Below are 14,569 nucleotides of genomic sequence, written 5' to 3'. Positions count from 1 at the left end.
CCATAACTTGAAAGCTAAGCATCACATGATCACTGGTGATGAAATTCCCAACTGCCCCAGCACACCTGAACCAGCTAGCCTCACTCCACCTATGGGTATGTGTCTGGTGGTGCAAGCACTGCAGAGGCCCCATGGACATTTATGTCTTCCATTTGACCAAGTACTCTCACTTGTCATTGCCTTTGATCTTGACACCAATTCTGAAGAGACAGGTGAGCTTTACCATCCTTCTGGTTGAGTGTTGGTACTGAGGCCTATAGAGGATGGATAAGTTGCCCAGCTTCCACTAACAGTGGCCCATCAGGGATGAAGGGACAGTCAGTCTTGCCCTCAAGGCAGGACTGCTCTCTTTCCTTTCTGACTCTTCCATCCAGGGCAGCCATCTGGGCAAGGTACCTCCACAATGAAGCGGGAGGCAGACTTTCTCTCAAAGAATAGCTTCTGTTCTCTCTTGTTGGTGCATAGGAACTTCTCCCGAGTGCAGACGGCATCACAGCCATAGATGACAATGAAGATGTTGGCATCTGTTCCAGCAGCAAAGACATCGCTGGTGTAGAGGGTGATCTCGTAAGGGACAACTGAGCGGGGGCAGCCAGAAGTCAAGGTCAGAGGGAGTGAGAAAACAGAAGACAAACGCAGGTGAGGTTAACTTCTTTACCAGCACAATCTACCCAGACTTTTCCTCTAGTAAGCTGCTTCCCATGGACTTGAACCTTCTGAGCAACCTCAGAGGAAGTCCTATCATGCTCACCACCCACTGAGAACCCCCAACCTCTCAGACAAGGATGTTCAAGCCTCACATAGCACAGGGTTAGTGCCATAGACTGGCCAAAGGCACAGGCTATGGAATTTGGCAAACTCAGGCTTGACCTGGCCCTAACTTGATTATCATTGTTACCCATGCAAGTTACTCATAAACCTTAGATTCCATTGTCTGTAAAGTGCTCTCAGCATGATGCTTAGATGGACACCAGGTAACCAGAGCATTAGGTTTCAGGGGAAGCTCACTAGTCAGATATGCAGTGGTAGGAATCCTTTCTCCTCTCTCTCCATCCCCTGATGCCAGTCTCTCACTTGCTTCAGGCTTGGTTTGCCTTCCCCGGTTCATCCATTCTATGTGTGGCCCTTCATTCAAGTTCCCTCATTTTAAAGATACTCCTTGAGTGGAGGGGATAGGAGGTGAGGGATGCAGCAGAGATTACCCAGCACCCCCACCCCAGGACTGTCAGTCCTGAAGAATCCTCAAGAGTCCTGACTCATTGGTGCTGTTAGCACTGCACACAGAGGGACCATCATGTTCCCACAAATATGAGCTGGGGACCCTTCCCTTCAGGAATTCTTAAGGAGCTATGCAGTTGCAAACCATTCCCCAGGGTGGGTCAAACTCATACTTTATACACTCAAGTTTGAAACCAGTTGTCTAAAACAACCTGTTGCCAACTACCAGCTGAAATTCACTAGTAGGTTGTGAGATGAGTTCAGTGAGTTGTCACAGATGTTCTATATCTGGAGTTCCATTACACTCCCTTTTTCTTCCCGTTCCTATCCTAATTCGAATTTATTTTATTTCTTCTCCCTTTCTTCTCTTTTTCCTTCTCTCAATTGCCATTAGCTTTAAAAGAAAGTGATTACATAAAAAAAAGCAAGCAAAAAAAAAAAAGAAAGAAAGAAAAATGAAAATGATTACAGTCTCTAGCCTCCCTATTTCTGTTAGTTTGTTCTGTTCTTGGGTATATTTTGTATACTTTTTTTTTTTTGTGTGTGTGTGTATGTGTACCAGGGATCTAACTCCAGTCCTTGTGCTTGCAAGGCAGGTAACGGAAACACTGAGCTAAATCCCTGGCCCTGTTCTTGGGTATATTTTGTTCTGTCTTCTCATCTTCTCTTCAACAGCACCCTAGAGTTTGTGTGATCTTCCTGTGTCCTCTCACCTCACTCCTAACCTTTCTCTATTCCAGCTATATATACCTCCCTCCCCAACTCCTTCTCAATCTCCATCCTGAAGGGTAATGATGCTATATTGAAAAGTTTATTCACTATAAGCATATTTTGGGCTGGTCCTCAGATTTTGATTTAATTCATACAGTTACAGGTGATAGATTAATAACTACTAGAAACTGTCATCTTCTAAGCTGTGCTTGATGCTATTATGTTGCTCATTGTATCACTTGAGCTAAGGTATTGTGATTGATCTATTCAGTTGTCCTCTCTGATATAATGAAAATGAGTTTGCCTCAGAGACAGTAGAGACTCAAAACCTAAAGACCAGCTGTATCTGGAAGATCAAAGTATTAACCCAGGAATTAAACCTAGGACAGTATCAATGACAAAAATAGAAATGAAAAGGCATTTAAACAAGACACAAAACACTAAAGGTAAACTGTGGGGGAAATGAGGTGGAAAAGTCTGACAGTCAACCATCTGGACACCCCGGACCGATACAGCACAGGAAGTGAAAAAACAGATATATGAGGCTTTAGAAAAATTCAAAACAGAAATAATTTCCCAGATAACCACAGAGATAGTGAGAAGAATGAAAGACATGATTAGAGACTCTAGAACAGAAACAGATTAAAAAATAGATGAGCTTAGGACCATGATGGAAACCATGAATGCCCAGCATAGGAAATAAATGAAACCTTGAATGCCCAACATAGGAAAGAAATGGAATTTATGAAACAGATTCAGATATCCAGGAGATTAAAAACTCTATAGAAAGCATTTGCAGCAGGATGAACGAATGTGATTATAGAATTTCAGATATAGAAGATAGGATTGCCGTCAGTGACCATGAAAAGAGAGATCTCTTAAAAACAGTAAGGAACTATAAGAAATCAATCCAAGAACTCTTAGATGGTGCAAAGAAGAATAACATAAGACTGATAGAAATGCATGAAGTAGCAGGAGAAAGTACAAATGACATAAAAAAAAAACTGTTCACAGAATTAATGACAGAAAACTTCCCAAACAGGGGGGAAGAATTTGACATACAGATAAGTGAGGCATATAGGACTCCAACTAGCCATGATCAAACAAAATCTACATCTAGACATATAATAATCAAGATCCCAGAAACCTGACAGAAGAACAAAATACTACAAGCAATAAGAGAAAACAAACAAATCACATGCAAAGGAAAGCCCATCAGAATTACAGCAGATTTTTCAACACAAATCCTCAAGTCAAGAAGAGCATGGAGTGAGGTATTTCAAGTCTTTAAAAAAACCCTCCAACCTAGACTGATGCATCCTGCAAAACTACCTTTCAAAATGGATGGGGAAATGAGATACTTCTGTGAAAAAGAACACCTGAGAAATTTCATGAACACCAAACTGGCACTCCAAACACTTCTAAACAATATCCTGGAAAAAGAAAATGAAGACCACAACTCCATAAGGGCCACCAGAGCAAATACACCAGGCAAGGCAAGAAATTAAAGGGTAAGAGGGGAAAAATAAAAGAACCAACAACAGGAAAATAATATGACAATGAAAAGCCAACACATAAAAGTTATAACTATCAATGTTAATGGCCTCAGTTCACCAATCAAAAGAAATAGACTGGCAGAATGGATTAAGAAGCAAAATCCAACAATATGTTGTATACAAGAAACCCACTTAATCCACAAAGAAATTCATAGACAGAGTAAAAGGATGGAAAACAGTTCTGCACATCACAGGAGCCCAGAAAAAAGCAGGGATAGCTATCTTATTTGCAGACAGAATAGATTTCAAACCAAAACTAATTAAGAGAGACAAAGAAGGCCACTACATCCTTGAAAAGGGAACCATTCAAGAGGAAGAAAAGACAATCATAAATATATATGCACCAATTACTAATGCCACCATCTATACAAAACAAATATTAATGGATATGAAAAATGAAATAAGCACTAATACAATTGTAGTGGGGGACCTCAATATTCTACTGACACAAATAGACAGATTATCTATACAAAAAATCAACAACAAAATAGCAGAACTGAACCAAGTCTTAGAACAAATGGACTTAGTAGATGTCTATGGAGTGTTTCACCCCACAAAATCAGAATATACATTCTTTTCAACTACACAAAGGTCATTCTCCAAAATAGACCACATGCTAACTCATGTTTAAGTAAATGCAAAGGAATTGAAGTTATCACCTGTATATTACCTGACCATAGTGCAATTAAACTGGAGATCAATAGCCTAAGAAACCACAAGAACTTCACAAACACATGGAAATTAAGTAACACCCTGCCAAAAAACCATTGAGTCACAGAGGAAATTAAAAAAGAAATTAGACAGTTTTACAATTAAATGATAATGCCAATACAAATGCAGGAATTTATGAGACACAACAAAAGCAGTTCTAGGAGTGAAATTCATATCAGTAAATGTCCATACTAGGAAAACAGTGAGAGCTCAAATAAGCAACCTAATATTTAACCTTAAGCTCGTAGAAAAAGAAGAGCAAGACAAACTGAAAGCTCATACAAGGGAGGAAATTATGAAGGTCAGAGCAGAAACTAATGCAATGGAGACTAAAAGAACGATACAAAAAAATCAATGAATCAGAGTTGTTTTTTGAAAGAATAAATAAAATCAATAAAAAATTAGCCAACCTGGTCAAAAAAAAAAAAAAAAAGGAAAGAAAAGGCTCAAATTCATGCAATTAGGAATGAAAAAGGTGAAGTCACAATAGACCCACTAGAAATCCAGAGGATCAACAATAACTACTTTGAAAACCTATACTCTAATCAAATGGAAAATACAGAAGAAATGGACAGATTCCTAGACACATATGAACTTCCAAAGCTGAACAAAGATACAAAAAGTCTAAACAACCCAATTACATTCAGTGAAATTGAAAATGCAATTAAAACATTACTAAGAAAGAAAAGCCCAGGTCCTGATGGCTTCCCTGCTGAATTCTACAAGACATTTAGAGAAGAACTATTGCCATTACTTTTTAAACTCTTCAGTGAAATTGAAAGGGAAGAAATATTCCCAAATTCATTCCTGGAAGCAAGTAGTATTTTGATTCCAATGCCAGGGAAAGACCCAACCAAAGAAGAGAACTACAGTCCAATCTCCCTAATGAATATAGATGCAAAAATCCTCAATATGATGCTGGCAAAGAGAATACAGAAGATCATCAAGAAGATCATACACCCCGACCAAGTCGTATTTATCCCAGGGATGCAAGGATGGTTCAACATATGTAAATAAATAAATGTAATACATTATATTAATAGAATTAAGGACAAAAACCATATGATCATTTCAATAGATGCATGAAAAGCATTTGATAAAATTCAATGCATATTTATGATAAAAACCCTACAGAAAATTGGAATAGATGGTCTTTATCTCAACCTGATAAAGGCTATCTATGAAAAACCAACAGCCAATATCATTCTAAATGGTCAAAAACTAAAAACCTTCATGCTAAAATCAAGAACAAGACAAGGATGTCCACTGTCACCACTCCTGTTAGTATAGAAACACTAGCCACAGCAATTAGACAAGAGAAAGAAATAAAAGGCATAAAGATAGGAAAGGAAGAACTTAAACTGTCACTGTTTCCTGATGATATGATACTGTTCAAACAAGATCCAAAAAACTCTGCCAAAAGACTGCTAGATTTAATTGACAGATTCAGTAGAGTAGCGGGATACAAAGTCAGCACTCAAAAAGCAATAGCCTTCTTGTACACAAATAACAAACTCACTGAGAGAGAAATTAGGGAAACAATTCCTTTCACAAAAAACATCCAAAAAAGTGAAATATCTAGGAATCAATCTAAGGAAGGAGACAAAAGGCCTCTACATTGAAAATTGCAGCACTCTGAAAAAAGAGATAGAGAGTATATAAGAAGACGTAAAGACATCCCTTGCTCTGTAGTGAAAATGGACATACTTCCAAAACTTCTATATAGATTAAATGCAATCCCTATTGAAATCCCAACAGTATATTTCAAAGAACGTGAGAAAACAATCCAAAAATTCATTTGGAAACAGAAGAGACCTAGAATAGCAAAAACCTTTCTAAACAACAGAGACATGGCAGAGGGTATCACAATTCCCAACTTGAAACTACACCACAAAGCCACTGTGTTGAAAACAACATGGAAACCCATGTTTATAGTGGCACAATTTGTAATAGCTAAAACTTGGAAACAACCCAAATGCCCATCAACTGGAGACTGGATAAAGAAGATGCAGTTTTTCTATAAAATGGAGTACTACTCAGCCATAAAGAACGAGAAACTAGAAATATTTATAGCTAAATGGATGCACACTGAGGCCATACTCAAGTGAGATAAACAGGATACATTTGAGTATATACCGGATAGTTTCTCTGGTGTGAAAAACGAAAAGTGTAAATAAGTTTCAAATAGTATAATTAAGAGTGTGAAATAGGAAGAAATGGTTAAAGGGGAAGTCGGAAGAGGAGGGAAAAGAAAATTGTGAAAAAATGAAAAAAAGGAAACAATGTCTTTTTAAATAGGGAAGGGTGAATGGGGTGAAGGGAGGGCAGAGGTATGGGGAAAAACAAGAACCAAGACATATCATGTAAAGGTAAAAGATCCCAATGATAAATGTAACTGTATTGCTTGCTTTAAATGTGCCAATAAACTTAATGGGAAAAAATATACATGGAATTGAACAGAATTGAATGGAAAGTATCAATGAACCTCACACAGGGTGAGGGTAAATTTTTGTGTGTGTTTTTTTTTTTGCATATATATATGAATGTGTATACTTTTCCTGGGAGGAAGGAGAGGGAGGAGCAAAGAAGGCAATGAAGCTTCAGAGAAATAGTTCAATGGAAAGTCTACCCTATCCTGTGACCCTTGAAAGGGTTCACTTTAGGGGCTACCTTCTATCTGGACACCACCCTGTCTATCGTCAGGGTACTTTGCTGTAGCACTGCAGTGCTAATACTTGTAATCATAATACCTTTCACTCACTGAACACTTACTCTGTGTCAGATTCTATACTCAGCATTCTGTGGTCTTTATCTTTTTTCACCCTCACAATGTAGACATTCTTACACACACTTTATTATATGAGAAAACAAAGACACAGGGAGAAGTAACTTGTCAACATCATTTAGTGGAATGTGAGCTGAAAACAGAACCTATTAGTCTATTTCCAAGGGAATTTGGAAGAAAGTGCTTCTGCCCACCCACAAGCCACAGGGAGGGTAGCCCATGGAGGTGACCACAGTCCCCCAGTAAGGGCCCCCACTCATGGGTAGCTGAGAAATAGAAGTCTCAGCCTTGCCGGGCCCTCAAGCGATAACAGAGGCACTGTCTCTGCAGCATGCCATTCCTCCCTCTGAGGCCTAATAGGTTTCTCCCTGGGCTGAGGCTGGGAGGCCTGAGGAACAAGCTGGCAACAGAATTTTGGCTTTCCTGACACCACCAGCATCAGAAGCCCTGCATATTTCTGAATAGAAACAGCCCACCCTTGTGCCCTCATTGCTGCAGGTCTGGGCCAGGAGTTGGCTCCTGGTTTCTAGTTCTGCCTTTGCCATTGGTAGCTGTGTGTCCTTGGGCCTTTACCTGTAAGGCGAAGAGGCTTACTTACATCATTGTTCCAGTTTGCTTGACTGCAGGATTCTTACAAATAGATTTGTCAGGGATGTTCAGGAAAAAAACAAACAACTTTTCAAAGCTAAGGAGCTGCTCTGGGTGGCATAGGGGGTGTGTTTCCCCCTCGGGCTTTCTCCTCCCCTCAACCATTTGCTCTGAAATACCTCCTTCACCTGACATGGGCTTTCAGACTGTATGTGGAAGCTGAAGGTCCCTACCAGCTCTGATGTGGCACTGTTGTGACATTCAGAGTGTTCTGCAGTGTCGCACCTCCTCCTGGGCCTATATGTTCAGACCATCCAGGAAGCCTCCTCCTGGTACACAGCTATTTCCTGTGTGCCTGCAGCAGGGCTCAGTCAATGCACAGCTCCTCCTGGTCTGTTCTCCCTGGTTCCATGTTATTAGGCAGCTTGACCAACAGCCTGGACCAGCAGCCACATCTAGCTTCTAGATGTTTTCTCTCTGGGGCAGCTGGGCACTGTTTCCTGCCATTCCTGGGGCCAAAGCTCCCTGGTTTCTTACAACTCCCTGGCTTTGAGCCCCTTGAGACTTTCTCCAGAATTAGTTTCTGAGCAGCAGAATCTCTCTGCTCCCACCTCCCTCCTGCTCTCTTGAGAGAGTTTAGACTACGTCTCAGATCTTCAGCCTGAAAATCAAGTCTTTCTTGAACAATTTCTTTCCCTCTTTCCCTCCCTCCTTCTCTTCCTTCTTTCCTTCCTCCTTCCTTCCTTTTTGTTTCTGGCAAATAATAGTCTAAGACAAGGGCCAAAAGGTTAGCTTTAATATCAGGCTAGACTTGAACACAGCCCTCTATCTTCTCGGATTCAATCAGCCACGTCTCAAAAATATTCCAAAAATTATGTCCTATTAATCATGTATAGACCTTTTTGTTATCATTTCCTAAACAGTATAGCAACAATTTATACAGCATGCATATTGTATTAGGCATTATAACCACCTAGAGATCATTTAAAGTATATAGGAAGATGTGTATAGCTTTTGTTATGCTGTTTCATAGAAGGAATTTGAGCACCTGAAGATTTTGTACTTACGGGGGTCCTGGAACCATTCCCCAGGGATACTGAGGGATAACTGCAGATTCAAAGTCAGGCCATACAAATTTAAACTTTTTTGTGGGGTACAGAGTAAGGCCTGTTTTAGGGCACAAAGGGAGACAGGTGCTTATTCCTGCCTTCCAGTATGCCACCCAATCCCACCACCAACCCTGTGTGCACTTGTCCATCCAGAGTCCATCCTGAGCTGGAGGTGGCTCCTGGGGGCAGGGACTTCACCCAGGGAACTATCACTTTAGTTCAGGCTTTGGACCAGAAAATATTTTGATGATCTGCTCATGTCTCCTTTAACTGTTTTAGGGGGAAATGTATCACTGATGTATGCTGTTTGTATATGAGCTACTCAGGAGAGATCTTTTAATACTGCTCATAATTTAGCTAGAAAAACATATTTGCTGGGTTCATATTTCAGCAAATTCAGACCAGTTTTACACTTTGGTTGATTTAAGTTTGATTCACATTTCCTAAAATGCATTTACATATTTAATACACATGCTTGAATGGCAACAGTGATGGACAAGTGTCCACAATTCACCAAATTATTTACCTTCCTCCTTTCCTTTATCCAGTAAAAGCAATTACAGTTACCATCTTTTTGAGTTTTCCCCTCACCCATCAGCAGAAAATCTGAGTGGGATTTCTTTGACACATTTATGCCTGGAGTAAAGATTGGTCACGCAGCTGATCATGATTCCTCAGTTAGACCTTTTTCTTTTTATACTGTACTGGAGACTGAATCCAAGGTTTTCACACTGAGCTACATCCTTAGCCCTTTTCAAAGTTTTTTGTTTTGAGAAAGGGTTGAGACTAAGTTGCCCAGGTTGAGCTTGAACTTGCAGTCCTCCTGCCTTAGCCCCCCAGAGTGCTAGGATTACAAGTGTGCACCATCACGCCCAGCTAGATCATTCTTGTTGGATGTTGCAACACACTGCATTATTATCTCTCTTTTGTAAATGAGGAAGCTGAACCCTAGAGAGGTAGGTGTCTACACGCTGTCACTAGTTAGGTTAAGGTGGAGTATGGAATAAATCCTATATTTTCTTTCCCTGGCTTCAGGGCTATGCCCACAGCTCCCTTCCACACCTGCCACCCCCAGCTCAGAAACTTTTGTGAGGGGATGAGTGGGCCCTGACTAGAGTTAACTCTGGATAAGGAACTGGGGTGGCAGGTGATAAAATTCCGGAGGAGGACCGGGCTTGTCATGCGAGGTTCCTACATGGTGTGTACCGCCTTGTCTGAAGCTCCGCGTGGAAGAGATCCCTGACGATGGTCCCATCGTCTTCATTCTTGGCCAGCCAGCGGCCACAAGGAAATGTCATGCACTTTCCAAGAGATGGGGCATCCACCTCTACCCAGTCTACGAACCAGCCTGGTCCCTTGCCTGGAGAGAGAGAGGAGACACAGAACCCATCACAGACTTGTTCAGAGATGGTTTCTTGTGGGAAACTTCAAGGACTCCTACTTGATGGCTAACGTTTAGAGCTCCATCATTCATGTGTCACCCTTCTGCTGACAGCATTACCAAGAGTATTCCTGTTGAAATGAGCACACAGCCAGAGGTGTGTTGCTGTCCAGGCTTTGCCAGTGAAATCAGCAACAATTAGGGAACACAGGGAGGCAATGAAGGAAGGAATGGGGAGTCTGGGGGGAGAGAAGTGAGGGTGCTGTCCAGGGTGCAAGGATTCCAAACAGGACACCAAAGACAGCTGGTGTCCAAAAGACTATTATTCCATCCGATGGCAGTGATGACACACTGTTTGTGGTGGATAAAGGGGGTAAATGAATGGGGGAGGGAGGATCCTCCCTGCAAAAGTAGAACTTAAGTTGAAAGAAAAAAATGGAAGCCAAACACGGAACCCTTTCCCTGCAGTCCTGACAGTCCTTTCTTAGGCTTAGCAGAGATGGTTTTAGGACTAAGAAAAAGAGTCCTACTTCATTTGGAGAGGACAGATATGGGTCCATCTTCTGTCTGGCTGCAGTGAGGGTGGGTTCCATGAAGGGCTGGCTAGATCAGTGGTTCTCAAAGTGGGATCCCTCGATCATTGGCTTCTGTATGACCCAGGGAACTGGGAGATATGTATATTCTTAGGCACCCAGACCTATTGCATCGAAGTCTCTAGGGGTGGGTCCCAGAAATCTGTTTTTATATCCCACCCACCTCCAGGTTATTCTGATGCACAGTCAAGTTATAGAGCCACTGAGTCAGGGATTTTCAAATTTGGCTGCACATTAAAATTACTGACTTTAAAAATCACCAATACTCAGACAATTACACCAGAATCTGTGTGTACAGCCAGACAAGAGGGACTGAGAAACTATGTTGTTAAGGAAGGCAGAGGGCATCCAATCCCAAACTTCTTTCCCAGAGGCCCCAAAGATCTGTTCATGGTCCTTATGGTTATAGCCCCACCCAAAAAAGGTAGGAGTGGGGAAGTAACCTGTGTTGTCATGGCCGATCCTGACTTTCCACAGGTCCCCCAGGTCCAGTGTCTCTACCGTGAAGATTTCAATGCTGTCCCTCTCAAATTTGTCACTGTTTGTCTTGGAGGACTTCATGAGGGTTATTCCTGTCAACCAGATGGTACCAACATGACTACCTGGCCCTGAGACCTTTTTAAACTAGTTTAACATACCCCTTTTCAAATCAAATTTAGACTATGGAGTTATCACCCACTGAGCACCTCTGCACATTGAGCTTTTGTGTGTGTGTCCTTTTATTGAGGTTTATAATAGTGTATGCATTTTTATTTTCTTTTCATACCTAAAGAGAGGCTTTATTCAAGACCACCCAGAAGAAGGTGGGAAGACTGTAGGTGAGTATGTGCTCCCCTTCGTGCCCCTCACAGCTCTCCACCAGGGAAGGGAGCAGGGGACAGAGCCACCCTCCCTCCTCATGTTCACTGAGCAAACAGGGCCCCTGTGGGGATGGGACACGTTGGAATTCGCAGGACATTCTTATCTGGATGCCAAAAGCAGAGATGCTTTAAGTGCATCCTACCAGCCATTTCACATATGGAATCCATACTGGAACTGCTGTGTGTAGTCTGAAATCTGAGGTGGCTTCAGAAAACACTACGGCTCCTTCCTGCCCCTCTGAACACTGTCTTCTTAGCCCTCCAGCTTCCACCTTTGGTGCGAACTCATGTAGAAAGTCTCCTGACATTTACAGACTGGTGTAAGATTGAAGACTGGCGTAAGAGTACAGAGAGACAAGACAGACTTTGCCTACCTGACTACCTGATTCTGCCTCTTACTGTCTGAATGGACTTGGGCCACTTACTTAATATCTTTGAGATCAGCTTCCTCAAATGTCAAGAAGAGGCAGTTTTGGTGCCTTCCTTGTAGAGCTGTTGAGAAAACTTACAAAGTTGATTGTTGAGTGCTTGAGAATGTGTCCAACACATAGAAAGCCGGAGACAAACACAGACTATGTTCAGGATCCATGGCCATATTACCGTGAATACACCTGATCTCATCTGACTATGGTTCAGGAACCATCATAATACAGTTCTATTTAGGTGTTATAGCCTAATTATTTCATTATATAGCCTTTACTTTATATAAACTATAAATAATGATTAATGTTTATTGAGTGCTCTTTGACCAAATATTATATTTTACATGTTCAATTTAGTTAAAGCTCTAAATCTGTGAGGCACATAAGAGTTTTATATCTACTTTACAAATGAGGAAAACTAAAGCACAGAAAGGTTAAGCAAGTTGCCCAAGGTCACACAAGAAATGGTGGAGTGGAAATGTGAACCAGTCAAGCTCTGGAGCTGTACTCTCTACTAGCACACCATAGTATTAGAATGTAACCACTCCAGGCCAGGGATCGTTAGGTCCATTCATTCTTCAGTTGTGCAGGGCTCTGGACCTGCAGGGTTTTGAGCTAATGTGTGCTGCCTACTTGAAGGACTGACTCCTTTACACTCAGATAGAATGCCTGGATGGGACATCAGTGGGTGTGACCCCATCACTAAATGCCACCTTCTCTGAGTTCCTATGCAGAGGCTCAAGAACAATCCTAAGAGTTCCTGAACATCTCCTCCTGGAGGATCATGGGGGCCCATGCGCTGAATGTCATTGGTGATTTGAGAAGCCATCCTTTACCAGGTTGTTATGGGGATGAAGTTAGGGCAAGGGCTAGCTCTTTCATCAGGACAGGAGGAGAAAGTGGGTACAGAGGTGAGAGGAACTTTCAGAACAAAAGAAGCTGCTTTTCTCTGGTGTGGCTAAGTGTCTGCAGTCTTCCAGGTGATGGAAGCTTGATCAAGATATCTTTAAACACTTCGCCTCAACGTGCCTGTTCCCTTAGGAGGAAAGTAGGTGAACCTTGGCCGTGCATCACTTTCTTACCAGTGTCATCTTGTGCTCCAAAGAGTGTGATGAAGACATTGGCATCCGTGCCTGCATTCTTCTTGTCCCCAGTCTTTATGGTCACTGAGAACGTGGTCAATTTATCTGCCAGGAGGAGATGGAGAAGGGAGCTGTAGATTGCTCCAGAATCCCATGAGGGGAGGAACGGGGAGGGAACATCTTCTGGAAGGGTTTCCTCTGTTCACTCACTCTGGATCTATCTCTTCTGTTCTTCCTCTGCTCTTTCTACACTGGAATCTCTGTGGTCAGTAATACGTACATTTCTGTGTTCACATTGGCCATTTGCATGGATTGCTTTACTGGAAGCATAGATTTTTCTGCAGTTTCTTTAATCTGGAAACTTCCAGAGAGTGTATATGGTGTCCTTTGACCCTGGCTCACATAGGAAGCTGTCCATCAGTAGAGGTGATAAAACAGTGAGAGAGTAAGTGGGGTGACTGTGAGAGTCAGAGGCTCACAGTCAGAAGCCCTGCTCTGACTCCTTAGGATAGGAGCTTTAGGGGTGCAACTTGCAGAGAATGCGCATAAGCATCATAGGACTCTTGAATCAGGAGTCTAGAGACAAAAGGTGTTCAGAACTGGCTGCCGTAGCTCCCTAAGCCTTATTCTAGACACACGGGAACATGCTGCCATGTAGAAGAATGACTTGCACATTCTTGCCATGGAGGAGAGAGACTATAAGAGGAGATACCCGAGTCCAGAGGGAAAAAAGGAAGATGGAGACGTAGAGTGGAGGGGAGGACTGCTGGGGAGAAAATATGCTTTAGTTATAGACACCTTTTTGCTCCAGGGCCAGCTTGTCAAGAGGGTTACTGTCACCATGTCCCCCACCCTCTTCATCCTCACTGGGAAATATATAGGACTCGTCCACTGGCAACAGCTCCCTGGACAGCTGGCCATCATCCTCTTCTACTGCCAGCCAGCGTTGGCATGGGAAGTAATACCTGTGAGGTAGAGAAGGAGAGTTTTGGAAATGCAGGAGCCATCACAGGACAGAAACGAGGGGCACTTCACAGAACCCAAACAGCACTCCACTGCATCATCCTCCTTTCTTACCAGCCTAGGGATTACTCAATCAGTTGCTTGCCAGGGGTAGAGAATAAACATAGAGACATTGTTTCCAGATGCCTCATTGGAGGTGGCTGTGTACATTCCTAAAGAATAGTAGACCCTCAGTCAGGGTCATTTTGGTGAGAGGATCTAGAAGGAGAGGAAGTCATGGTAATTATTCCCACTTTCTGGAACCAATCTATAAGCCACAGCTACTTTAGCAGAGTTGTATGTAGCAGGTGCCCCAGACATTTGTGCTGAGTTAGTGGATTTTGATGGAGAGAATCAATTGTGCTTTTGAAAGGCACAAAGAGCATGGCTAAGGAGCTGATCCGGGGACATTTGGGCCATCTAGGGAAGGGAGGTCCAGTTTGACATCTCCGTGGAGAGGCATGGCCAGTGTGATGGAAGGTCTGGACAGAAGGAAGATGGGGCCAGGACAAGAGATGCAATCGAGGGGACAACAAAGAATTTGGCCCTTC

General features: G+C 42.3%; 1 protein-coding gene across 1 annotated transcript in view; it reads right to left on the bottom strand.

The window, feature by feature from the left end:
* Positions 1-14,569, bottom strand: part of LOC104860462 (lipoxygenase homology domain-containing protein 1) — a 77,425-nt gene that overhangs the window by 50,910 nt on the left and 11,946 nt on the right. Inside the window, exons 4-8 of the mRNA XM_033757480.1 lie at positions 13,815-13,981; positions 13,017-13,121; positions 11,096-11,224; positions 9,874-10,038; positions 397-578 (exon numbers count right to left, since the gene is read on the bottom strand). Coding sequence (XP_033613371.1) covers positions 397-578; positions 9,874-10,038; positions 11,096-11,213 — 465 coding nt within the window. The 5' untranslated portion in view covers positions 11,214-11,224; positions 13,017-13,121; positions 13,815-13,981. The remainder of the gene's footprint in view (positions 1-396; positions 579-9,873; positions 10,039-11,095; positions 11,225-13,016; positions 13,122-13,814; positions 13,982-14,569) is intronic.

Source organism: Fukomys damarensis, unplaced genomic scaffold (genome assembly GCF_012274545.1).
Source record: "Fukomys damarensis isolate Sample0158 unplaced genomic scaffold, DMR_v1.0_HiC HiC_scaffold_30, whole genome shotgun sequence".
NCBI classification, from domain to species: Eukaryota; Metazoa; Chordata; class Mammalia; order Rodentia; family Bathyergidae; genus Fukomys; species Fukomys damarensis.
The sequence above is the reverse complement of the archived record's forward strand: the minus strand, read 5'-3'. Positions and strand labels throughout refer to the sequence as shown.